Source organism: Labrus mixtus, chromosome 2 (assembly GCF_963584025.1).
Source record: "Labrus mixtus chromosome 2, fLabMix1.1, whole genome shotgun sequence".
Lineage (NCBI taxonomy): Eukaryota > Metazoa > Chordata > Actinopteri > Labriformes > Labridae > Labrus > Labrus mixtus.
In genome coordinates, this window is record NC_083613.1 from 29,933,352 (window position 1) to 29,960,376 (window position 27,025).

Sequence of the window (27,025 nt, forward strand, 5' to 3'; positions counted from 1 at the left end):
TAAAATTATTCTTTTTTTTTTCTTTATAGCCATCTGATGGCCTGAAGCAGCTGCAGCAGGGTAGGTGTCAGATAAAGTCTAACTGCATCCGGCCAAAACAACCTTCTTCTCCACATCAAAGATTTGAAAGAAAGCACAATGAGACTTTTTGATCGAAAACATTTCTTACACATGATCAGGACAAGATTAACAAAGACATTACGTGCTGCTTTGCCCACAGGGGGCGCCAGAAATGACACAACCAAACGTTCCTCACATGGAGCTTTAAAATGAAACCCGTTTTATCTTTCTCGTCAACTTCTCTGTTACGCTTCATCTCAGCACTTTGCAGTTGTGGAAGTGTGGAATGAATGAAAAAGTAATGAATGTAAGGAAACACATGCAGCAGGAATAACTTTTTATAGCTATTGTTCAGGTCTCAAGCTAAGGCAATTTTTTTGAGATATATTGTGATGGATGTAAACCTGGCTTTGGCCTGTCCTAACAGCATGCGACGCGAGCGAGATTAAGTGACAAAATCAGCCTGATTCTGCTGTTTCCAATTGGACGACGCCCCGTTTCTATTGCCCTCTCTGTTGCTCGTGTAGACGGACGAGGAACGAGGAAGGAGGGGACTCTAAACTGCACTGACACTCACTTTTCTCAGTCAACAGAACTTGTTAGCTTGTCTTACAAAGTGGAGCTAGTGGTGCATTAGTAATATCCACATCCACGATTGAAATGGTGTGCTCTGACTGACTGTCAACAACACCGGAGAATTTTTTTGTCCGGCTCACCGTAAGCCGTGTATTGACAAGCCTCTGTGCGATCATGTGCAATGCGATATATAACGCTTGCGTGCTGTTAGGACACGGTGTAAGGCGTAAGGCCCTTAGCCTGCAGGGGATCTAAATAAAGGCTGAGTCATGATTAAATATCAGTTTTTGGTCCAACTGGATAAAAAAAGATGAACGAAATAGTGATAAGCTGCGCTGTAAACATAAAAATAAAAGCCTGTGTTTAAGCGTAAATCCCTTCTGAATTCATTAAGACGTCGTGTGTGAAGCTGGTCAGAGAGATATTAGTCATAGCCGCTCCTGGAGGGGGATTGTATTTTTTTATGAAGTGCTACTGCGGCTTGGGCTGCAGCTTATTCTTCTCTGGCTCCAAGAAGTTTTCAATAATGGCTTCAACCAGGTCATCCAGCTCCTTCTTCAGCTGCGTCACATCACTGTTGGCGAGGCAAAAAGCCAGAGAGGACAACAAACAATGACATAATGAAGTTACTGTGGCGTGACAACTGGGGTAACACTTTACAGTCAAGATATTTGGAGCTGAAAGTCAAGCTGTAGGAAGTAATAGGTCACAACTTTTCTGTTTCCTTTTTTGTAATTTCAGTATATCAGGATGTATATGTTTGTTGATTTTATAGTATAATCAAAATAACCTTAATATTCAACCCTAAAGGCTTTCGACATATAAAGAGTGTCTCTATGGTAACCCACCTGTTGCCAGGAGCAGCACAGAGTTCAGTGTAGTATTTGATCTTCGGCTCCGTACCACTGGTCCTAATGGTGGCCACGCCCCCGTTGGAGAAGCTAAATGTGATCATGTGACTGGAACGGGACGTGGGAAGAACCTGGGACACAAGAGAACGGACAAAAACTCTCTTATAAAGAACAGATGAAGGGCTTGAAAAAAAAGAAAGAAAATAATTCTCCATAAACATGTTCATTTGCATATAACACAAGAATTGAGCTCACATATTCTGTATCTATGACATTTTTTTCTTTTTACAAATGCTGCAGTAGATACTTGATGATTCACAGGGGGCGGCTGTGGCTAAATTGGCAGAGTCGTAAGGTCGAGGGTTCAATCCCCAGCTCCTGCAGCAACATGTCCGTTGTGTCCCTGGGCGAGACACTTAACCCCAAGTTGCTCCCGCTGCTTCATCGGTGGCTAGGAATGTGTATGAATTGATGAGTTACTTCTGATGGTCACTTTACAAAGCAGCCTCTACCATCAGTGTGTGAATGTGTAGGTGTGACCTGCGGTGTAAAAAGTGCTTTGAGTAGTCAGAAGACTAGAAAAGCGCTACAAGCTCAAGTCCATTTACAAACTTGGACCTGATGATTCGGGGTGCTGAAGTTTTCCTCAGTCAAGTTTTAGTTCACTCTAAAAACCAGCAGGTCAGGTTTTTATGAAAGCTGATTTTGTTGTGACCACTTGGGGGCAGCGTTATAAAACCATGCCACACAATACTGAAATAAATTCATGTTTTAAAGTTGATATGGAAAAACTCTTATGAACACATCCAGAAGATATAAAAGACAAATCTGTAACATTTGGAGTTGTGTTTCTGGCACTTTTGCCCCGTTCGGTCTCTAGCTACTCCTGAGGGAGTTATCTGGTTCTATACTGTAGAAATCTACTATACCCACAGGTAGTCTGGTAGCATGAAGGTGTCTACAGGGCAATCCTAAAACAGCTACATGCTTGAGCCAATAACAAAACTATATCAGAGGTGTGAATGAACCGAAGCAGTACAACTGTGGGCTGGACAGCAACAACAATCAGCTGAAAACTGCTACTAAGGTTGTCAAGGTGTTGATATTGTTGGAGCTATTGTTTTGGTATTTAGTTTACTAATATTTGGGTGGTGCTGTTTATTTAATTATTCTACACATTTTCTTTATTTAGAGTACATTTTGGGTAATATTTTCTTTTGCTAGTTATTTGTTTAGTAAATTTAGTTTTGCATTAGTATTTTTGTTTAGGTATTTGGGTAACACTGTGGGCACCAGAGGTTATTTATGTAAGAGGCAGGTAGAGGACCAGCATGCACCTGGGTGGGCCTATGGTTTTTTACCAGCGCAAAAGAGGCAGCAGGAGCCACGATTTTCTTTGTTCTTTTGTTTGCTTTCTTTAAATGAACCACCAAAAAAACCACAGATCTCTTGCACGGACATTGGATTTATTTTGCCTGCGTACATCACATCCCCCATGGTGCATCAGTGGTCATTTCATTATGTTTCATATTAGTTTATTTAGATTTTATTTTGTTTTTGGACAAATAGCCACTACAGATATGTTGATATTATTTGCCACCACCAGCTTTAAAACAATCCAATCTCTGTTATTACAATCATCACTAGTATGGAAATTTACCTAAGCTTAAGAAAAACTCCAGTTATATTTTTTTAACTCAAACCATTTGAATTGAATTGAATTTATTTATTTGTGATTTTGTATATTTCAAACAGGCCTGAAACCTCTCAAACTTTTTTGCTTTTACTTTCATTTTGAACTATACTGACTCAATAAAGTCTCTGTCCTGTCTAACTGCAGGCAAATTCAAATCTGGGAACATTGCAGGTAAAAAAAAAAACATCATAGACCCCTGCTCTGGGTGGACGTATGTAGGCCGTGCGTTTGACTTACAGCCTTGTTGTCAGGCTGGTTGCTGTCGTGGCCGGTGGTCAGGTCTCGTACGGCGGAGATGGAGAAGCGGCCACATTCAGTGGGATACGAGTCCTTCTGGTCATTGTAGTTGCGAATACGCTCGAACAAGCTGCGGATCACATCCTGGTCATGGCAGATGAAGTAGGAGTTCTTGGTGATGTGGTAGCCGTACCTGACAGCGAGACAGAGTTACAGTCTGTAGTTTGACTCTGACTTCTATTACTGTGACATATAATGCACACGAGTCTTACTCTTCATAGATGGCGGTGAGCTGCTGAGAAAGGCTTGTGCTTTTAGTGGCCAGATAGGAAATCATCTCTCCTGCTATCGCTGCAGCACTCACTCCATCCTTATCCAATACAGAGGGACAACACATATACCCTGAAACACACACACACACACACACTGTTTTCACACACGCACTCCAGAACAACTTCTAGAAAATGTCAGGACAGCCTGCCCCTGAAATCTTTCTGAGTTGCATATCCAAGTATGACCCTCACAACACAACGTTTTCATCTGTTGTATGGAGTGTGTGTGTGTGTGTGTGTGTGTGGGGGGGGGCATACTGAGCACAAAAAGAGCATGAAGCAGCTTCAATAGAAACTTGACTTTACAGTGAATGTAAAGGCATGCAATTCCAATTAGAGCATCATAATCATGTTATACAGACACGCCCTACACTATGTGGGTCTGTGAACAACTTACTGTGTTACATTTACCCTGAACGACCTTTGGCAGAGTCCACGGTTAAATCTTAAAATATCCAAGAACAAGGTGCTCAGTTATCATGTCAGATATGTTCACACATTCTTTGAATTTTCAATGATTGAGTTAATCACTTAACATGAAACCAAGAAGGTGAGAACACCAGAGCAAACACTCTTCAGTCAACATGTTCTGCTTCATGTCAGGCTGATAAAGGAGCAACGTCGGCTTTAGGCACAAGATGGAAAATCCCCTCTGCAGATCAAACTGTAGAAGTTACTAGAGGTACTCCTTGTTTTGATAAAACAACCCAAGACATCAGGCGTGAGTCATTTTTTTAAATGGCTAATCAAGCATGGCTGTTTTTTTTAAACTGTGCTTAAAACCGTTTGGATCTATGGAGCTGGCTTCAGGATTTTATTCTCAAAATGAAGACAGAGATTTTTCCACCAGATTAAATATTTTAGGATGATTCAAATAATCAGCTTGTGACATCTCAGATAATGTATAACATCATGCCACAAGGAATTAATCAGGACCAGATTCCATGATCATGCAGTGGGGAATCGCTCAGTTGTGTGTGTGTGTGTGTGTGTGTGTGTTCATACCTATGGCCTCCTCAAAGGCAAACAGAACAGATTTTCCCTGGTCCAAAAGGTCTCTGGCTCTGTTTCCCATCCACTTGAAGCCTGTAAGTGTTTCCTGTTCAAACAGTGGGGAGTGAGTTTGAAATAGTAAAATGAGCAGTATCCTACCTTTAAAAGAGAACTCACAACTGTATGTTTCGGCCGTTAGCTGCATTGTCACTTAAATTACAAATGTTGAAAGACTAGGATGGCACCGCTTTGCAAAATCTGATTTACTGAAAACTGGAAACATGACATGCATTAAGTGTTTTATGTCTCGTTTCTGCCAGGCGTCATTTATTAAAAATATCTTGACCTTGATGTTGTTACCTCAAAATGAAAGCCTTCTTTGACAGCGATGGCTCTCAGAATCTTGGATGAGACGGTGCTCGACAGCATGTAGAGGTTTTTAACGGCAGCAGCGTCGGAGTTTTGCTGTTTCCAGCAGCGGAACATCCACCAACCAAGCAACGCTCCTAATTCATTACCACTGAACAATCTCCACCGTCCACTGACACGGAGCCAAAGAGAGAGAGAGATGTCAAAAATAAAAGAAGATCTGCTCTGTGCATCACTAGTCTGTGATCTTAAGAGCACTTCCACTGTCATTAAATGATACATTGGATACATTTAACTGTTAAAAGGATGCAGGATGAGTTTGTTTTTAGCTAAAAAACACAACTTAAACATGTACATGACAAAATCAGCGAAGAGGTACCGCTTTGTCCACAGGGGGCGCCAAAATCGTCACTAATAGAAAGGAGCTTTAAGCACTGTGAGTGCAGTTTAAAAAAAACTTCCTTTTGCATGCAAACACTTGCTATTCTCTAACTTAAACATTTTGAGCATTTTTTAGTATGAAATCATTATATTCTTAACTTAATCCTTTATCATATACACACCTCTCCTGTTTCTCAGCAATTGCCAGTCGGTCAGCATCAGGGTCGTTTGCCAGCACGATGGTGGCCCCCTCCCTCTCTGCCAGTGCAAAGGACAGCGTCTGCAAAACACACACACACACACACACATTACACCTTTAACTACAACACAGCAGCTTTTAATTACTCCCTCTAGCAGCAGTACTAGCTACATTAGTGATCTCTCCCCGAGTCTGGGTCCCCCTATCTGATAATGTTTACAAAGTGGCCCACAAACATGACCTCACGACCTTGGGGTCATGTTTGACTCAGCTATCTCTTGATACTCAGGTGACAAAAGTGACGCAGTCCTGCTTTGTCAACTGAGACAATGAACCAAAATCATGTCATTCCTTTCTCCTAGCGACTTTATGAAAGTCATCATTTGCTGCTTCCTGACGCGACTATTTTAATGCTTTTTCTTCTTTTATGATTTGTGTATTTGTTTTTACTTATTTTGCTGTTTTTTAATTGTTAACTATTTCTAGTCTACATATGAGGGCGTGTAATGTAAAATATTCAGAACATACCAGGACTCCCTCTCCTTCCTCCGGGTTGGGATATTTGACGGTGGGAAACTCAGGGTCTGGATCTTTCTGTTCCTCTACAGCGTATGGAGCGGGAAGGTCAAAGGCCTCGAAAGCCGACTGAACGAATGTGTGGCCGACGCCGTGCACGGACGTGTGCACAATTTTCACCTTTGACCTCTTGTTTATGTCCCTGTAAAAAAATAAAGATAGAGCAGAATCAAAGCAGTGACCTTGTCTGTCCTCATTTCAACACGGTATCATTTTAAATGGTTTGAACTGGTCTGCATGTTGTTTTTCTAAAGAGCACCTGTTGTGGCAGTGGTTCTGGATGGCTTTGAAGTATTGTGTGTGGATGTCCTGGTACGGGTCTTTGAGTAAGGGGCTCTTCAGGGCCTCCTCTGTGTCCCAGGACTCGGGCCAGGGCTCCAGGTTCTCCTCGATGGCTTTGGCGATACATTTGTCATGAGGAGACGAGATCTGAGCGCCGTTCTCCCAGTACACCTGAGACGCGCACAAAGCAGCGGACGGCAGATAAAATCATGTGGGAGGGCCGTTATTGTTTTTTAAACCAGCGATTAAGACTTCTGATTATTTTTAAGATAAAGATTAAGATAAACTTTATTGAAATTTTTGCATTACAACAGCTCAAGAAAACAGGAAACAGGAATATAATATTAAGAAGTTAAAAATCAAACATATTTACATCAGTTAAATAAGGTGTTTCCTTATTATTTATCAAATATGCTACCGAAGAAAATGATGCCAAACCATTTCTCTGGTGTTTGCAAATTGCTTTTCATGTCTGATCATTAAAAAACAAACTTAATTTTCAGTTTCAGACTTATAAGAGAAAAAAAGACCTTGAAATGTGAGTTTTGAAACAAGTGGAAAATAAATATCTGTGATGTTCTAAATACAGAAACTCCCCTTTGCTTACGTTGATCCATTTATTGGTATGATGCTAAAGCTAACTGCCAATCAGAGAAATAAATGAGAGAGAGAGAGAGAGAGAGAGAGAGAGAGACAGAAAGAGAGAGAGAGAGAGAGAGAGAGAGAGAGAGAGAGAGAGTTAAAGGTGTTACCTTGTAGCCGTTGTCCTGTTTGGGGTTGTGGGAGGCGGTCACCATGATTCCAGCACACAGACCGAGGTGGGACACTGTGAAAGGCTGCAGGGAGCAGGATAGGAACAGGTTCATTTTTAAATATTATTCTAGACAAATGTGTAACATACAGTGTACACTGTGTATTGCATGAGGAAGATGTGAGAAAATTAAATGTTGACAGGTGTGGAAAAAAAACATCACTGAATAATTTTGTTTTCCCTTACTAGGCTGTTTTGAAATGCAGTTAAATACAAGTAATCATGCAAATTTCAAACATAAACATCAAATCATGTGTATACATGACTTTATTGTTTAACCCGACTTTGAGCAGTGAGTAACAGCAGGTACTTTTTTCTTCCTTTCTACTGAAAGTGAAACTTCATGCAGCTTGTTTCCCACAGATCCTCTCTACAATCACCCTACCACTTCTACTTCCTTCTTGTGACATACAAACTTCTTTATTTTAGACTTCAGTGAATGTCTTCCTGCAGTAAGGAGCCAAAAAAAAAACGATCTGGTGTCAAAGATGATCCAGATAAAATGAGTCAAACAAAACCGACTGTACATTCATCAAGTGATCATGACCGGCCTAGTTTTCCTCCTAACGTGTGACAGTGAGTTATACCTGAATTTATTAGTGAAAATCAAATATGCATCCATATCTTTAAAGGCTGTGTTCCTTAACAAAAAAACAAAAACAAAAAACCTGCAGACCTTGGCGTTTCATGCTTTGATCCGTCTGTACGTTTAGGTTTTATAGACACTAAGGTTTGTGAATCGTGCCCTCTTGTCTTAACCAAAGCTTAACTCTATGAATCATACGTGCATTATGCAACATGTGCTATGTGAAGGCAGAGTTCGCTTTTTCCAATGGAGTTTGCCCTTTAGCTTGAGCCGCCTGTCCCTGTAGAAAACATGACATAAGACAAACTGATCTGACTTCATGTTTTAAAGGTCATAGTGGGCTGTGGCTGTGACTTCCACGTAAAAGAAAAAAGAAAAACCCAGATGTGGAAACAAAAGAAGAAGAAGAAGTGATTACCACAAAGGGTGTGGGGACGATGTCAGCAAAGAGGTGGACCGGCACCCCTCGGCTGATGAACACAGCCGCAGCCAGGCTGGCAAAGCGCTTGCTGCCGCCCCCGCTGGGAGGGTGGGCCCGGGCGTCATAACCAATCACAACCCCTCGCTCTTTAAGGTTCTCAAAACTCTCCTCCAGATAGTGGCAGAAACCCTGTCAGGGAGAAAAGATTGGAGGATGTGAGAACACATTTTTGAACGTGGCAGTGGAGGGCATTTAAGGACAAGCAACAGGAAACAGGAAACGTCTGAGATCTACAGCGATGGGTAACGAGATGGTGACATGTGAGCTGCCGATCACGAGAGTTTGGAGTCTAACAGCACAGGACGAGAATCAATAATGTGTTTGTCTGCCTTCGCATGTGACTCCAGGCTTCATGAGCGGCAGGCTTGCAGTTTATCCATTAACCGACCTGCGTGGTCTGGATGATAGTGAGGTCGTTCATACAGGAAATGCCGGGGCCCATGGGTGCTCTCAGACCTGCCGTACCAAACTCCATCCTGGAGGAGAAACATTTCTTCAGAGCCTCCACTGCTCCTTCTTTCACCAGCGCCTGCACCATGGACACCGTCTTTGGATTCTGGGAAGGAAAAACACAAACCGACATCTCATAGACATTCACATTAACTATCATCCTTGATTGAAAACTAGAATATGATGCAGAGACGACATTCAAACCATGTTGTTCAAAACAATACGATCCAGAGTCGCTGTCTAAACTGCATGTGCAGGAGTTTGTTTGCAATGTTTGGTCATTAAAAACAAGAAGTTACAATACACGGGGGGGGGCTAGGAAAACAGCTTCTGTGTTGCCATGGTGATCTAACAGATTTCAAAAGTGTTTGATGTTTTACTGGATTCATTTTGAAGATTTAGATTCTTGTATTGTGACGGCCCGGGTGGAGATTACAGATGGTAGACCGTGTTAGAGAAGTCTGAATCACGGTATCTGACTGGTGTAACTGTTGGTTTGAAAGGTTTCCCCTTTGTTGAAAGCAACAGCAATTGTTATGACTGTGTTCTTTCAGGGTCGGCTGAATTAACCAATAGGAAATAAGAAAATAGTCAAACTGTAAAAGCAATTTCCTGAAGCTTAACTTGACTTATTTATATGAAAATGTTGCCTTTTCCTGTCACAGCTGTAGAAGTCCAAAACTTGCTCCAAGCCTCTTTTTTTTTTTAAAGCTGATTTCATTTTTTCAAAGTATCTTAAACTTTTAACTGATTATCAAAATGTTAAGCAAGTTTTTTTCTTTGATGACAAAAGTTACAAACTAGCTTCACTGGCAAAGAACTGAGCCTCGACAGAAACGCCGACTCAAGTCCTTTATTCTCATGAGATGAAGAGAAAGTGAAAATGAACAAAACGGCTTATTATGACAGCTCTTGTTCGGGTCATGTCCAGCTGGGGTCAGTTTCACAGAGGACATCTGCTCCTCTGAGTGAACCACAGACACATTTCAGGTATGTTCATTAACTGTGAATCAAAAAGATTTAGACTGTCTAAATAAATCAAAACTTTCATAGAGTGCTGTGGTTACAAATGGCAACTATAAATAAAGACAGGAAATGAGTTCAGATGAGGCTTCTTGTTTGAATTGGCCGCTGATCATGCTTCCTTTGCACATTTATCTGAAGACTGATGAGCCAGTGTCTCCTCTTTAATGGGACTTGATTGGTGGCGTCCCGTTTCTCTTTAGAGCCATGAATGACTGTCTTAGTGAAGGATGATAAGTCACATTAGCCTTGTGCTGTTCAACTTAGTGAGACCTGCAAATTTACTAATTATAGATTGATGACATGTGACATGCTAAATGATATGTGTTTAACGTCTTTGAACCAGAACTTTCCTCGGTGATAGCTACTAACTCGGGCTGCACGGTACAGGAAATAAACTGACAATGCAATATTTTTTTTTAATCTGTGATACAGATTGTGTCATAAAAAAACAAAACAGAAAATGAAACCAGACTAATGCAGTGTGCACAAATGACCATGCATGAAATCAGAAACAGTCAGCTGGAGAGTCATCCAACTTTATTTTATTTACTGTGATAAATTCAGACTTTTAATATGTTTATTGCAAAAACCTCATATTGTGAATATTATGTATATTTCTGATGAAGCTTTCCAGAAGTAAGTTGGGAATCCTTAAAGGGGGAAAAGGGGAAATGGCTTAAAGATAACAGAATTTTAACTCAAGCAAATAATTTGTGATTATCATTCTGTTGTGTGGACATAAAGATAAAACTTTACTTTTTTTTATCATGAAAGGAAAATTACTTGACATGAAATACTGGATTGGAAGGAGACCAATTTCTTCGTGGCTTACAAAGTCCTTTCCTGGATTTATCTCTTTATTAGTTCTAGATAACACACCTGTTAAATAAAGTACGGAGGCCCCGAAGTGCCAAAAAGTGATTTTCGTTTAATCCTGTGCGGAACCGGTTAGATCAGGGGTGGGCAACTGGGAGCTCGGGGGCCACATGCGGCCCCCATCAACCCTCAATGTGGCCCTCAGGTCAATTTTGACATATCAATGAAACATGAAGAAAACATGACAACATCTGCCATGAAATCATGAAAACCAGACATATGACCGTAATAATATTTGATCACTGGTATATGTTGAGTTAAATTTGAGACATAATTGACTGTAATCATTTTTGTATTCTACAATTTGGCCCTCTGGCAGTGAGAATTAAATGAATGTGGACCTTGCTGTGACCAAAGTTGCCCGTCCCTGGGTTAGATGATAACTTGTGCCAACAAGATAATGTCACAAAACTATTTTCACTTTTGTTTTGGTGCCTTTAGGGACTTCCGGGGCTCAGTAATAAAACATTAATATGAAGCAAAATGTATCTTGTGAGACATTCAAGAGCGGAAATGAATGGGACCTGTTATTTTGTATCATATCGCGACACTGTATATCACTTTTGACTGGAACAGAGGAACATTACTGTCACAGCAGGTGAGGCTAGGCTAGGTTAGGACTGCTCACCTGGTCATACTGCAGCCACTGACCGACAGCCCGGTCCAGTCCGCTGTCCCCGGTTGAAGACGAACCGCTCTCCATTTCTGCTCTCTGTCGACTCAAGACACTGACGGGAAGTGTTCCTCTGAGGTCAGTACGCTCAGAAAGTGAGTGTGTGGATGTATGTGACTGCTACTTGGACGTGCTCCACGCGAGGCGGGGCGGGGCGACGTAATGCGTCACGAGTTTCTCATATGTTGCGTTCACGGGTTACTGTTTAATGTGGTATTTTCCAAACACAAAGCAACGGGTTTCATTTTTGTAGCTTTGTTCCTATACTGTTATGACTATGTTGATTACTAATTATAATCTTCAAATGCTGTTTCAACCAGTGACATGTTTTAGACAAAGACTTACCGTACTTACTTACTTTGTCTATTTATGTTTTATATTTATATATACTTTTTATTTTTATTAATATTATATATATATAGATATATTTTTAATCCTTTAACCACTTGTTTCTATTTCTTTTACTGCTCTTACCTTCTTATTGCTGTTATCTTTTTATTTATTTTTTTCAGCTCTTTTAGTTTCTTACATCTTTTTAAATCTTTGGTTCCTCTTGGTCTCAGCTCGTGTTGTTGGGTTCTTGTGTTTCCTGGGTTCTTATGATGGTTCTTGTGATGGTTCTTGTGATGGTCGGGTTATATCTGTCTGTTGGGTATCGTGCACTTTGGGTTCTTTTCTGTTGAATTGTATTTAATTATTTTTTAGTATTTTGCATTTGTTATGTTCTTGCTGTTGTTAATGTTCTTCTATGTTTGGTTTAGTTTGTTCTTGTTTTTGCTGTTTGTCAAAGCACTTTGTAAACCTGTGTTTTTAGTATAGTTACTATATAAATAAAGTTATTATTATTATTACTTATTATTTTCCTGTGTTTTATTAGGTCAGTTCAAAGGTCACGGGGGTCACGGTAAGTAACTTTTGAGCGCTTTTCCCTTTCTGTATGTTTGTGCGTTACATGAATATTCGTATGCTTGGAGTTTTAAAATCTTACTGGGCATTAGGTAAGTGGTCTGAAAGTAATTTTGAACGGATTCTAATATTCGACTTTTCCAGGAGAAAGCGGTAGAGTTATCTGCAGGATGCTTAGGCCTACTCATCTGTGTTATCTGAGTTATTGCATTACCCTGGATGTAAATCCAAATGACAGTTTTTATTAGCCTACTTACACCGAAAGATGTGCGAGAGTTATGGAATTCACGTAATTTGGCGCAGCTTGCAGAAGTGTAACATTACTGTGGACTTCTGCACAAGTTACTGGATGATGAGACAGACAGCATCCTGCAGGTAAACATTCAGCTTTCTTCTGTAGAGACCGCTGGATGTAAGAATATCTGTTCAAGCTCACTTTCACTAATTACTTAACCATTCCTATTGAGCAGTGATGCTAGATCAGCATACGCCCAGTTTAAAGGAAATCAGAGAAATTGCTCAGTAGAGAAGGACGAATAAGAAAAGTAATGTGAGGTAACGCAAGAGCATTGTGAAGGAATGTGAAAGTAACCCTCAAAAAAATCTGTTTGTGAACCCCCCAGGGTCTTCATATGTATCAAGTGAAGAGAGAAATACATTTAAGGACTTGAACCAGATTGTTTTATTGGATCACTTTTTTAAATACACAAATTATTATGGAAAAGTTTGAAGTTACTGACAGATCTAATAGGTCACATTCATACCACAAAGTTTGGGTTATTGATCATCATGAAATACAGGAACCATCAAACTCTCATTTGTTATTAAGGTTTCATCATGACAGAGCTTGGAGTGGGTTAATTGTTAATACTGTCAGGGCTGTATGTCAGTGATGAGAACATGTATTTACAGTCTGATCGAATATTTAGATCATTTACAAATCAACAAGTGTTATAGAAAAAGGCACCCCTTCTCTTCTAAACGTACGGGACACTTTCTGTTATTACAAATCTACAATCCTTTGGTTATAACGGCAAACAGCAGCAACTTTAAATCTGTGTTCAGAGTGGAGGCACACATTTTCCTACAGGACTTTTAAAGAGCAGCATCTGTTTTAACGTGAATTATGTGAGAAAAACAAACTGAAGGACTATGAAAGTAATGACTTATCCACTTTTTAATGCAAAATCTGAAAGCCTTGTAGTATTGAACATGAACATGAACAGTAGACTGAAGTCATCACTGAACAGAATGTAAGAACTCTTAGCTGGATTCATGAACTACTTTAATTACTGCAATTCTCACACTGACCAGAAGGGGGCTTTTTAATCTTCACAATAGCAGGTGGTACTATTAGCATGAAAACAGGTTCACAGTCTGTCATCGAACAACAATCAGGCGGCCTCATGACGCTGACACAGGTTGTGTTACCTGTACCTCGTCCTCTCGTTTACACAGGACATTAAAAGAGTCCCTCCTGTAGCGCTCTCAGTCAAAGTGATGAGGGACAAAATCTGTTCTCTTCCGATTTTAAATATGAATTTTCTGAACGTAACGTGAGGAATTTACCGCTCCGAGTCAGACAAGTCAAGCAGATATCTTCCAAAGTTCGACTTTCGTTTGTTTACAGGGTGTGTGTTAACACAAATGTAGGCACATTTAGTAAGAGAAAGACCGCAACTTTAAAGAATATCCACTAATTATGTCCATTTGTATGACTGTCAGACTAACAGTAGACACACTTTCACATACAATAGACTGAATTTTTCCCTTTTCTTACACTGAAGGTGCAGTAATAAAGGTTCATTTAAATCCAAAGGAATATAATTACAGCAAGACAAACTTGATCCGATGATAATTTGTGCATCCAATGATTGCATTAAAGACAGAGTCTGTAGCTTTTTCCTGAAAAAAATAGAAAATAGACTCAACCATCCCTTCTGGGCGTCCATACATGTGTGGCGGTGACTGTGTCTGCAGAGAGCCTGTCCTCTGCCTGGATTTTCATGTTTTCTTTTGGTTGACTCAGGACGTTTCTGGGTGGGGAGCTGGCATGTTTTTCCCCCCAAGCCAATTACAGCACAGAGGTGAGTTAAGGACTGGATAAAAATCAGCGATTGAACCTTGTCTTGGCTTTCACACGTGGACACAGAGATGTTCTTCTTTCTGTTGGACAGACAGGTGCCAAACACCGGCGGTAAGTATATGCTAGCTTGCGGTGTAGGTACAAGCAGTAAGCGTACACACACTACGTCCTGCTGCGAGTGGGCACTGGGGGGGTGTTTACAAGTTACAAAAGAAAAAAGCTACTGACTCCACCGTTAAGGCATACTCAGATTTAATAAAAATCTAAAACAATGGATCTGAAACTGAAAGAGATCGATTCATTCCAACGGTGCTTTTCCAGCTGTGACTTCAAAATGACATCTGTAAAAAGACCTACTAACCCTGTAAAGCAACACAGGCAACAACTATTTTCCATCAAACCGTGAATGTAGCAGATGTCTGACCCCATCCTTTGAGGGTCTTGAACACACAATACTAAAAAAGGTCCTGTCAAGTCCGGACAACCAAACCTCACGCAGCCCGATGCTATCTGCTCTTTCTCTTCTTCTGTTTTATGATAAACAGGTTCTCATCCGTTGGGTACATGTGTGCATCATGGTTTTTGTTACTGTCCCCCTTTCCTTCTTGTTTCCTTTTCCTCTTCTTCTTCTCTCCTTTCTGCTGCCGCGACCCCTGCACCTCTCCTCTCACAGTCCAACTGAGGCGATCCGCCCTGCCGTCTCCGTGTCCCCCGGGCGGCCCTGAAGGAGCGTGCGTCTCTTTCTTCTTTCTCTGTTTCTTCGTAGCCCCTCCTCTGGGGAAGTCGTCGGCTTCGTCCAGGGTCAGTTTAGCTGGTCGCTCCCTCGAGGTGGGCACGGGTCTCTTGGGTTTCCACGGTTTCACGTTGCCAGCGCTCTCCGGTTGTTTGTGCTTGTTGCGTTTATTTTTCTTGGCTGCCGGAGGTTCAAAGTCATCGTCTTGAAAAAAGATGTGACTCCGGTCGGGTTTGTGGTTGCCGGTTGTTTGTCCAGGTGTTCGGTCGGGTTTGTGGTTGCCGGTTGTTTGTCCAGGTGTTCGGTTGGGTTTGTGGTTGCCGGTTGTTTGTCCAGGTGTTTGGTTGGGTTTGTGGTTGCCGGTTGTTTGTCCAGGTGTTTGGTTGGGTTTGTGGTTGCCGGTTGTTTGTCCAGGTGTTTGGTTGGGTTTGTGGTTGCCGGTTGTTTGTCCAGGTGTTTGGTTGGGTTTGTGTTTGTGTTTGTGTTTGTCGGTGTTTGGGCGCGGTGTTCGGTTGGGTTTGTGGTTGTCTGCGTTTTGTCGAGGTGTGTGGTTCGGTTTCTGGTTGTTCTTGACATGGCTCAGTTTCTGTTTCTTCTTTGGTGGACCTGGAGTGACAGGGGCCTCAGAAGCAGCAGGGTAGAGGCCACTTTTCTTCAGGTCTGGGGGATGACAGAAACAAAAAGACTTCAGTGACTTGCTCATGATTTCTTTTTTTTTTTCCCCCTATCTTACAGAGATGTTTCCACAGTATCAAGACGCAAAGTGAATCCAAGAACGAGCAGTTTAAAATGAAAGTCTTATCATGCAATAACATACTGGTACCTTACTGAAGCAAATGCCACACTATGATGTTGTGATTGGTGCTTCAAGGCCTCGGCTTAGCGTGAAGTTTGAGACTGAGACTGATTCTTACCCTTCATCTTCATCTTAGTCCTGTGTCCTCTGCGGTTTATGTCCTGCATGGTGTCATAGTAGTTGATGAAAGGCGTGCTGGGAAACGTCCCGTTAAACATCCTCCGCTGTGTACACGCCTGAGGGACACACAAATGTATCACAGCGTTTGTACGCACACACAAAATCCCATAATAAGACGACATATGAAGATCAATGAAGGCAAGAGTTAATGGTATCTAGCACAGCGGTTGCAAAGCTTCCCACTAGCCTCCTCCTTCCAAACGTGCATGAAGACATAATCTTAAAAAAGTAGAACAGTCTCTCTAGAATGAGCTTTGTCCTTTATGGGCTACCATACAAACATGGAGACACAACATGAGTCCTCCAGAGGATTTCTAGAAAAGTCTCAGGCTGCCCCTGAAATCTTTCTGAGCTGCGTGTTCACTCATGCACCTGTAGGCTGGGTCAGAGGTTGAAGTGGCATATCGAGCGGAGCAACGTGTCACTACATTTAGAACATGAATGTGTAACGTGCAAAGAGGACTGAGGGCTAGCGGCGATAGCACTGCTAAAAGGTAGCCACACTCTGGAAACAAAATTCAAATGTTTACCAGCAGACAATTCTGCTCAGATTTGAGTGTTTTCTCACTTTTAGACTCAACAGAATTTAAATTTCTGTTTAATCGACTTTTAAAATAGTCGGCGAGGAACATCCCTAGCAGCGAGATAACTCTTTCTGATTTGTGGTTCTGATTTCTTTTTAACCCTGTTGATAAATTAAATGTGCCTGCAGATGTGTAATGTCTTCATCGAAGGTTTTAATTTGACCGTGGCGACAATCAGACCAGGACCAGCTACTCACATGTCCAAAGTGTCCTTTCCTGGAGCAGTTGTAGCAGGAGGCGGGGCTTCGACCGTGGTCCTCTCCACGCTGTTTTCCAGGAACACCTGGCTTAGTCTGAGGACACACAGAGAAAATGACCGGAGTGTGTTACCAGGAGACCAAATTAAAATCCAATTTACTGATAATTTCCCTTCATAAAAAAAAAATTAAAAAAAATGCAATGGTTTAACGTTCCATTTGTCCCTCCTCTCAGCCGCCATCATTCCCACGCTCTCTATTGATACCTGCTGTGTATTGTATGCTGAATATGGGTGCTGATATAAACCAGTGATTACCAGAGCTATAGTTAGAGGCCTGTAATGACCCTGTATGATAAGTAACTGCTCAGTGTGTGTGTGTGTGTGTGTGTGTGTGTGTGTGTGTGTGTGTGTGTTGGACACGGGGTCCCGTCCCCTATGGGCCAGTGCTCTGAAAGCCTTCCATGCTCCAGCGCTCACAGCAAATATACACTGATAAAGAGAGAGAGAGGAGACACAGGCACAGTGCATTTACTGCTAATGTTACACACACACACACACACACATAATGCCATTCTCTAAAACACACACACCTTCATCTAAAATGTCCCGCCCCCCCCCCCCCTTCGTCTCTCAGCCCTGATTTTCGAGATTACAAATGATTTGTGCCCCGCGTCATTTCTTAAACATAGCTCAGCTAACCTCCTTTTCCCCTCTCTCCCTCAAAAACACACACACCCCTCCATCACCACATCTACCCCTCACACTTGTTCCCCCCCCCCTCTCTCTCTCGCTCTCTTTCTTTTCCGCTTGAGTAGTTTTGCGGCAGAAAGGATGAATGCTATTAGAGCGTCGCGTCATTATCGGGTCAGGCCGGCCGGGCCCCATCTCCATCACAAAGGCCAGGAGATCACAGACCTCCACACACACACACACACAACACACACACTTGTGCACCCTAAGGAGATCACAGTTCCCCCCACCCCGTCTAAAAGTCTCCCTCCCGAACCTCCACCCACCCAGCCCCTCTTCCCATTCATCCTTCATGTAAATTGGCTCTAGGTCTCCCTCTGTCTCTGACCTTGGGCTTGTGTTATCTCCTCACACTCTGATCTCACACACACACACACACACACACACACACACACACACACACACACACACACACACACACACACACACACACACACACACACACACACACACACACACACACACACACACACACACACACACACACACACACACACACACACACACACACACACACACACACACACACACACACACACACACACACACACACACACACACACACACACACACACACACACACACACACACACACACACACACACACACACACACACACACACACACACACACACACACACACACACACACACACACACACACACACACACACAGACAGACAGACAGACAGAGAGAGAAAAAAAGAAGAAGAAATAAAATCCCCTCTTATTCTCTCATCAACGTGTGATAGTTGTCTGAGGAGCGGGCGTGCCTCTGAGTCTGTATAGGTGTGCGTGTGAGGACTCGGAGTTGTCTGCCTCATACAATATTAATTATCCTCCCTCTCTCATTCCCGCTCTCTGTTTCCTGCCGCCGCCTCCTATCGGCTAAATCTAAATTGCCAGCAGGGTGAGGGCCTGAGGGATCATATCAGTTTGGTGTCTTTCCCTTTCTTTCTCGGGGGTTTAGAGAGGAGTCCTGGAGAGTCTGGCTGTGCCGTGAAAGTCAATACGACACAGGCGGGTTTCTCAGATCGTTTTCAGGTTTTGGTACGGCTCAGGAAGAAAACTTTAATTACTTTCAGATAACAATTTGTCTTTTCTATAGAAGCAAATCAGCTTTAGAAATCCAACTTTTGATGCTGGGTAACGCAGACATGTGAAGGTAGGGGGCGCCCCAGGTAGCCTAGTGGTTAGTTTGTGTGGCCCCATGTACAGAGGCCTAACGCCCCGGGTTCAAATCCGACCTGTGGCTCCTTTCATGCATGTCATTCCACTCTCCCTGTATTCACAGTTTCTGACTCTAACAATGTGAGATCTCTAAAATAAAGGCATAAAAAAGACATGTCGAGGTAGATTTTGTTGATGCACAAACAGGATTGTTTTTTGTTTAAACCTCATTGAATCTGATTTTAAACTTTGATTTACACAACATTTCAGGGCGGTTTTCATCCACTTAAATCAGTTTGTGTTGTTTGACAACAGCCAGACATTAAATCATATTTTATATTGCTGTCCTGGTTCTTAAGTATTGTATTATTTTCTTTACACGCAGGCTCTGCAGACAGTTTGTGTTTACAGTAAGTCATGAAGCCTTCTCTCTCCTGACATATTTTAAATCATCTTTGATAGATGTTGACATTTATGCTGAGGGGAAGGTGCTAATTCCTCTTACTCATCAATCAATGTTTATGTAAATGTGTATGTTAAAAGCAGTGGTTCTCAACTGGTGGGTCAGGACCCACAATTGGGTTACAGAGACGTTTCCAGTGGTACTCGAGGTGTGCCTGGAAAAATAAGTAGTGTCTAAAAGTTTATGAGACACTTTTAAGACATGTTTGGTTTGTTCTGTCACATGTCTTGTACCGTCTGAGCTCCAAACGGCTCCATTTTAACATTAAACAAATCTCATTGGTTGAAAAATATCAGAATCGTGGGTCATTATTTCTCATGTAGGAGTTGGTGGTGGGTCCTGAGTCTAGACCAGTTTGAGAACCACTGCTTTAAAAGTTATTCTTTTTATTTTTTAAATGAGCTAATCTTGTTTTTCTGCTTGAATTAAAGCAAAGGAGAATGTTTGCTGGACTATTGTTGTGTTCAATCATTATTGAGTCTCATTCAAACTGACACTAGTTGAGAGGAGAATGAGTCCACCTGGGTCAAGGTGGCACAGGACTCCTCCTTCATTTGCCCAGAGATCAGGTGACTTAGCATGGAGGTGTGTGTCGGTGTGTGTCGGTGAGGCAACAAACTCGTGGGTCAATATTTGTCACATTGAAGGCTTTAAGCCGAACCAATGTTTCATGTCTGAAGGGATAAAAACAAGGAAATAATTTTGTGGATGTTTTTCTTTGTATGGGTTAAATATGTTTTTGCAGCGCAGCAAAACAATTCTGTGTACTTGTCTAATCCTTCCAGTCACCTCATTGCCTACAATACAAAGGTATCCATTGAGAAGCCAATAGTTAGTGTTGATGTATTTGATGTCTCTGTGGCTGTTCTTACACCTGCCCAGAGACATGTTACAAAAACAGAAATGTCTATTACTGCGCACTGCTCCTGCAGCTGTAAAGTTCATAAAGAGATAAATAAACAAATCATCTGAATGCTCCATGATGAATCCTGTGTCAGGTGATTCCCAGCAGGTGTGTCCTCAGAGTTAAAGCTCATCGTGAAACTGATTGAAAAAGAAGTCTGTAGTCTGACTTACTTGTTGATGTGTTTGACCGTCTCTGTCTTTGTCTCAACAATGATTTAAGGTCAGGTTTCTCTCGAGCATGCTCCTAAAAATGTTGTTGAATAACCTTTAAATGTGGAAGTCTTTCTAATGACAACATGTGTGGAGAGTTGAAACGCCGGTCGTACTGAGATGAAAGATGTTATTAATGTTTAAACATGAGGACAAACATGGTCTATTAGTAAAGCTCAAGCTCTGATTACTTCTACACTCTCTCATTTTGTTGAATTGTTTGTGTAGGGATTGCCGGAGATAGACCATCTCAAACTCCACATGAGAGGTGAGGAGGGAGCATACTGGTGCTTTCAGGTACCATGACACTTCTCTGCAGCTACAGTTTACAGTCTGGGAAAATGAAAGTATGGTTGCTATGGTGATGACACAAACCAGAATAACAGGCCCTCCTTTGCCAAGCGGAGTGTTTCAGTATTACTGTTACCGAGGGCGCACATCTGCTTTTTTAGTTTCACAATTGAACTCGTTCAACAAAATTAACTCTGACCTTGTCTGACTTGAGATCGTACAAAAAAAAAAAAAAAACTCATGCCTACTTTGTTTTGTAAAACTGAAAGGAAGACTGAAAACATGTTCAAAGGAGTGCAGATTGTGTTAACAACTCTTTAACTGGTGAGGTTGGTTTGTTCAGATTCCAGAAGATACGTACTGGTTATTTTCTTGACTTTATCTAAGCTCCTGTGCGGTACCTTTCATGCCTTTGCTGACTTTGTCCTATGCATTTTTGCGAGGCAAGCTTTTACCGAGAACGCTCGTCCTGCTTTGACTCACATTTATTGTCCGTCTGCTGATTGTCACGTTTACCTGTGTTTGCAACGTGTCCCTCCTAACTCCTAAATAAATCCAAACACGACCCCAAATCAACCTGAGAGTAGCTGATCGTTAGCTTTAGCTTCATCTGACATCATCAAAATGGTGTGAAAGCATGGCCTGTGTACCACTGGATAATGTATTCATGTTGAGCTTGACTACATTAAGTGTTTTTTTACTTATTGCGATAAATACAGACTTTCACCATGTGTTTTTTAAGGATGCTAATATCGCAATAACGATAAAATCTCAATAATTTCCCAGTCTTATTTAGGGTGTGTGTGTGTGTCAGGCTTGTCACGATACCAGAGTCTTTAAACTTTGATATGATAGTAGTAATAATCAGCAATATCAATACCTTTTTAGATCCCATGACAACAAACAGAAGTCCCAGGCTACAGAGGCCACACTGTCTTAAAGAGACAGATACATCAGATACATGGACCTCCTCTGCTTTCTGTGTGTCAGAGACACAAATATAACTTTGCGTCTTCAAAAAGGACTTGAGAAATCTAAGTATATGCCGACCTGTGAATTTGAACAGACCATAGCTGCTCTCTCCGTTGGGGTTGAAAATTTGCCTGAAGATCTCGAGTAATCTTTTTTTTTTTTTTTTTAAAGCTCGAGTACTTTTGGATTCTATTGATCAAATAAAAAATGGATTTGTATCGTTTTAAAACACAGGGTACGGAAAAAAGTATGAGAGTATGCATCATTTTGACATCCTTAATGTGTGATTGAGTGCATGTGTGTGTGTGTATCAGAGGGTGTTTGAGAGGGTCCTCAGGGCTTCGCTAGGTGGACGCAGACAACCAGCCGTCCGTGGCCTCTCATGCATGCACACACACACACACACACGCTTGTTCTCTGACACACACACACACACACACACACACACACACACACTGTTTTCCCACAGTTGTCCCGGCACATACACTGCGCGTCTCTAAGCCTCGCTCTCCTCTGCTCCTTGCTTTGGCTGCTGGTGGCAAAGCCGTGATAATCCTTTGGCCAACACAAAGCTCAGACTGTTACAGACTACAATCTGAAGGAACACACACACACACACCCACCCACACACACCCACACACACACACACACACACACACACACACACACACACACACACACACACACACACACACACAGACACACACACCAAATTATCAAACACAATCCGAGAAGCAAACAGGCTTGTGTGTAAGAGGTGAGGGGGGGGGGGGATCTAAACAGTAACGGGTGGTGGGAGCTGCCGGTGCTGTTTTGCATATGTTATTGCAGCGTTGGGGAGAGGTTTGCATATGTTACTGGACCCACAGGGGACCAACTCTGCATGCTTTATCATAGAAAACAGCCTGACAACACAACTCGACACTACCGGGCTGATACCAAAACAAACAGAGCCTCATGGTGTGTGTGTGTGTGTGTGTGTGTGCAACATGCCAGTATATACATACAGGCTAATTAGATAGTTGTGAAACGGCTATAAGGTGGGGAAGATTTAACTCCATTAATCCACTTATTCTCATGTGGGAGTTTTAACCGTGCAATTTCCCCAAATTGTAAAGAATTTAATTATAGTGTTTACTCTCGCTTAACAAGAATTTAATCATTCTTCAGAGACGCTTTAAGGTGGAGGTGTAGGTGTGTGTGTGGTGAGGGAGGTTATGGAGGAGGGAGAGGAGAGGATCTGAAGGAAGAAGGGGGGGGGGGGGGGGTTCTCCAAATAACCAGATGTGATTCCTGCCCCCTTTGTGTCTGCCAGTTCACAAAGCCTCAGACCGAAGCCGTAACCCCGCGCCCTACGAGGACACACACACACACACACACACACACACACACACACACAGTGTAATTCCCAGAGGCTCTTCCTATCTCTTCCCGTCAGTCAGTCAATCAGTGTGAACACAATCAGAAGAGAGAGAAAACGCTCCTGGAATGTAACGATAATGTGATGCAGAGGGCTGGACGGCGGTGGGTTGCCACCACTGGAGGAAGCCCCCCCCTCCCTCCTCCTTCCTCTTATTTTGGGCTAGAGGCTGGAGGTAATCTGGTCACACCGTGGAAGGCGGAACAGAGGATACAAGCTAATCTATTCAAATCTGGGACTGATTCATTCGGTTTCTATTCAGAGCACTCGCGGCGGGGTTCAGAGGTTTTTTTTTTTTTTTCATGTTGTGTGTGTGTGTGTGTGTTGAAATATTTCATTCACTTTGTCTCCAGCAATTAGACGGAGACAACACATACCGGTATGTGGCCCGAGAGACGGGGATTCAGCTTTATAAAGTAAAGAAGGACTCAGTGCCTTCCTGTGGGGGCTGGGTTACCATTTTAAACCCTAATTTTAAGTGTTAGCTAACAAGTCACACACAAACACACGGTCACAACATTCAGATAAGCAGAAGAGCATGAAGACCTCCGAAACATGTAGGACCATTGATAAAACCTGTGTTTGTGTTTGTGTCTGTTAGAGCACGTGTGTGTACATTCCTATGGATCTGCATGTACATTCAATAGGACATGTGAAGACACCTGTATCTTCTCTTTCCAATCAAGGAAAACAATGCAAGGTTAAAAGAATATGCATTGTTGTTGTTGTTGTTGTTGTGCCTTTATCAGTTTGTCTTATTTTGATTGCCTCTTTAATTGTAGTCATAAAAGTCGAGTTGAAAGCGTTGACTCGCTAAAACGCCCTTAGCCCCGTTTCTGCGCTCACAACGCTCTCGGTTGAAAATACTTTTGCTACAACGCCATGCTCACCTATGCCTCTTCCCCTTCATCCACCAATAAAAGTCAACAAGGGGCGGGACTTCTGATATCAACTTTGTCAACAACAAAAGATGAATTAATGCGACCTTTCCTTCGAAGGGTAAAGTTTTCCAAGTCGCTGCTGCTTCTTCCAGGACACAATTCCCTTTAAATTTGTTTGTGTGTTTTCTGGGCGGGGGTTGGGCGGGGGGGTTCTTAAATAGAGTAAATATTAAGCATATGGACACATTTCTATCCATACACTGCACTTCTTCAGAACTTCTGCTTCCTAGATTACCTTTACCTCAAGGACTTCACTTTTTTTTTTTTTTTTTTTGCCCCACTGGCTGCTAATTGTTAATAGAACCAGATTAAAAACATACAAAAGACTTTTTTCTTTTTTTTTCTTCCTAATGTTCCCTCCACCTCCGCCCTCCTGCTCAGTCAGAGTCTCGGTGAGTCGAGGAATAAAGAGCAGAGAGTCTTTTGATACGGCAGAGGTGAGAGGACTGGACAGTACCGGACAATGATGAGACAGCAAAAAACAGCTCGGTGAATAGATGTGGATTTAAAGGATTTCTACAGAGCACTGTTTGAGTGAACACAATGGAAGAGGTCAAGGACAGAAGAAGAAGAAGAAGAGGTGGATTAAAGGTGGAAACTTTAACGTTTGACTTCATGTTCAGCAGAAAGAACAGAAGAGGAAGAAGTCGTCTTTATTGTTTGAATAATGGGACATTTGTGATCTTTAGTTGTTGTGTGAGCTGCAGCATCTTTGTTCAGTATTAATGTGACCTCATACATGTATTCTCACTCGTCGCTATATGAGATGTTTATATTGCATTTTACTTTTTGCGTTTTGAGGTGATGTCCAATCAAATAAAGGCAAAAAAAAAAGCCCCCACAAAAAAATCCCAAAAAGGAAAAAGGAAATATTTGCAACCCTGCCTGTTTTACAATAATGTCATCACAGAATGGGATCTTTACGAGAGTGCATCTGGTTAAAAACTTCCCAGAGTTAGAGTGCAGTTCTCTGCCTGACCACTAGAGGGCGCTCTAACACAGCAGGCTGTGGGGAAAAACAACCTGCTGTGGATTTCACCTGCTGAAGTGAGACGTGTCGAGGTCAAAGAGGATGAACTCTGATAATCCTGAGCTCATGTTAAACACAGAGAAAAAACATCAATAAAAACATTTTTTTTATAAGTAATGGAGAGAGAGAGAGCAAGAGAGAGAGAAGAGTAATATCTGAGTTTACATCTTTTTTTCTACTTTGACAGTCATCTTTTCATATCTCATTTTTATGACACTAACTTGCACTTAAAGCTTCCTTTTTTTAATAAAGCCCTTCTTGTCCAAAAACTCAGCGGTTTAATATAACATGGAATTAACTTTTATTGTATTATATACCTAAAGTAGCTCATATAAGTCATTTCAATTGATTAGGCTCAATATTTCATGACACATATGTTAAACATTTTGATCTTTTATTTGACTTGGACAAACTCCAGAGTCCTACTTTGTTAGAAAGTCATTCTTTTCTGTTTTTATTCCTTTCTAAACCTTGATTAAGAAATTAAAGAGAAAAGGAGGATTTAAGGGTGAAAACGTTCTAACCTTGGGATATCAACGGCATATAAGAATATGAGAATAGAGCAAAGAACCTTCTGGACAAAGACAGAGAGAGGAAGAAAGAAAGAAAGAAAGAAAGGTATAAAAAGGTACAATGGATTCAAAGAGAAAGGGAGAAAAAAAGGGCCAGTCATGTAAGAAAGACGGACACCCAGTGGAGTTTAAGAAAAAGAGTGAAGACGGCTTAATTTCTGTATCGAACAAAGAAGGTCACCGACTGTTTTTCACAGGAAGCCCGAGAGACACTGACACACACACACACAGAACTGTCCCCGAGGAAAAGATCGATACACACAAACTGATACCACCGTGAGGAGAGAATCTGCTCAACACACACACATCTACACACACACAACTCCAGCTCCACAGGCAGAGGTGCCGATCAATAAACACACACATACAGGTGTCACCACTACTATCTAAAGAGAGGCCAATCAATGCGTACACACTGATATACCTGCACCAATCAGCTGCTGTGTACTCACTCTCTTCTGTCTCCGTCAGCCTTTATAATACACCCCCCTCCCCCTCCTCTCTCTCTCTCTCCTCCCACCCTTCTGAATCACTTACACACCACACCTCCCTCTGATCTATGTGGTGTGAATTATCCACATCTATGAAAATCATATGGATACTAAAGTTCTAAACTCTAAAAAACATCATCCCGTTTCCCGCATCATGCTTAAAGAAGATTCATGGAAGTAAAATATTGATCAGGATTTCATCAAATAAAAAAAAGAAGCAAAAAACCTCTCTGGCTTAAAACGAGGTCTAACACTTCCTGCAGTGGCCATAAGGTGGCGCTCTGGTCTTAACCCAGCACAGCAGGCCCCTGACAACACTAACAGGGAGAAAAAGTCACTGTGACTTCTTGTGTGTGTTGTATGAATAACTGCATGCATTTATGCATGATCTTTACATGCATTAATGCAGCCTGTGTAAGGACAGCAGGTCGGTCAGCTCAGACTGTCTTCTCCTGCTCGCTTGTTCTTCATCCATCCATCCATCAAACATCCAGTCCTCCTTTTCCTTCTTTTTCTTCCCTTTTTCCAGTCCTCTCGTTTTTTTTCTCTCCTCCCTCTCTGTCCCTAGAGGTTCCTAAACCTGGTCTGTTATATATTTAAAAACTCCCCTAAATTCACCATCTGTAACCTATAGGTCTCAAAGCACATCATAAAGCCAGAATCATCAGAACATTGCGCCTAAATTATGGTCACTTATTCATTTTCCAGAACCCTTACTCGTACAGTTATTCGCTGGTTTCAGACCCAGATTTTGTCGGACTGTTTGTCGTACAACAAAACCAAAGAGTATGAAGCTGCTTCACTACAGTTACGTGACATCCTGGTATAGTCCCGTGCATGTGTCTGAAAACACCCAAAAAGTCTGAGAGGG

The 27,025-nt window shown here is 41.9% G+C and overlaps 2 protein-coding genes across 3 annotated transcripts in view; both read right to left on the minus strand.

Moving 5' to 3' along the window:
• Positions 1 to 1,087: 1,087 nt before the first annotated feature.
• pgm2 (phosphoglucomutase 2) lies at positions 1,088 to 11,607 on the minus strand. The gene is made up of 13 exons (XM_061065200.1): positions 11,411 to 11,607; positions 8,819 to 8,986; positions 8,368 to 8,559; positions 7,305 to 7,388; positions 6,530 to 6,723; positions 6,223 to 6,412; positions 5,678 to 5,775; positions 5,106 to 5,286; positions 4,758 to 4,851; positions 3,693 to 3,822; positions 3,421 to 3,613; positions 1,485 to 1,618; positions 1,088 to 1,210 (listed from the first exon to the last, which is right to left on the minus strand). Exons 1-13 carry the CDS (start codon positions 11,483 to 11,485, stop codon positions 1,108 to 1,110), a joined length of 1,836 nt encoding a protein of 611 aa, XP_060921183.1. The 5' UTR covers positions 11,486 to 11,607; the 3' UTR covers positions 1,088 to 1,107.
• A 1,412-nt stretch (positions 11,608 to 13,019) lies between these two features.
• Positions 13,020 to 27,025, minus strand: part of zcchc7 (zinc finger, CCHC domain containing 7) — a 55,322-nt gene continuing 41,316 nt past the window's right edge. The window contains exons 9-12 of one of the 2 annotated variants that reach the window (XM_061065190.1): positions 16,938 to 17,033; positions 16,095 to 16,212; positions 15,634 to 15,840; positions 13,020 to 15,438 (exon numbers count right to left, since the gene is read on the minus strand). In XM_061065190.1, the coding sequence (XP_060921173.1) occupies positions 14,954 to 15,438; positions 15,634 to 15,840; positions 16,095 to 16,212; positions 16,938 to 17,033 (906 nt within the window). In that variant the 3' untranslated portion in view covers positions 13,020 to 14,953. Of the gene's footprint in view, positions 15,841 to 16,094; positions 16,213 to 16,937; positions 17,034 to 27,025 lie in introns of both variants that reach the window. The other variant, XM_061065189.1, reaches the window with a different exon arrangement.

What these genes read in the sequence shown, in the direction of transcription:
- pgm2 (XM_061065200.1), bottom strand. Translation starts at nt 11,485, where the DNA reads ATGGAGAGCGGTTCGTCTTCAACCGGGGACAGCGGACTGGACCGGGCT. An exon ending in CTATCATCCAGACCACGCAG is followed by an intron (nt 8,560 to 8,818) that starts GTCGGTTAATGG and finishes TCTCCCTGACAG; the next exon opens with GGTTTCTGCCACTATCTGGA. An exon ending in ATTGCTGAGAAACAGGAGAG is followed by an intron (nt 5,287 to 5,677) that starts GTGTGTATATGA and finishes GCTCCGTGTCAG; the next exon opens with TGGACGGTGGAGATTGTTCA.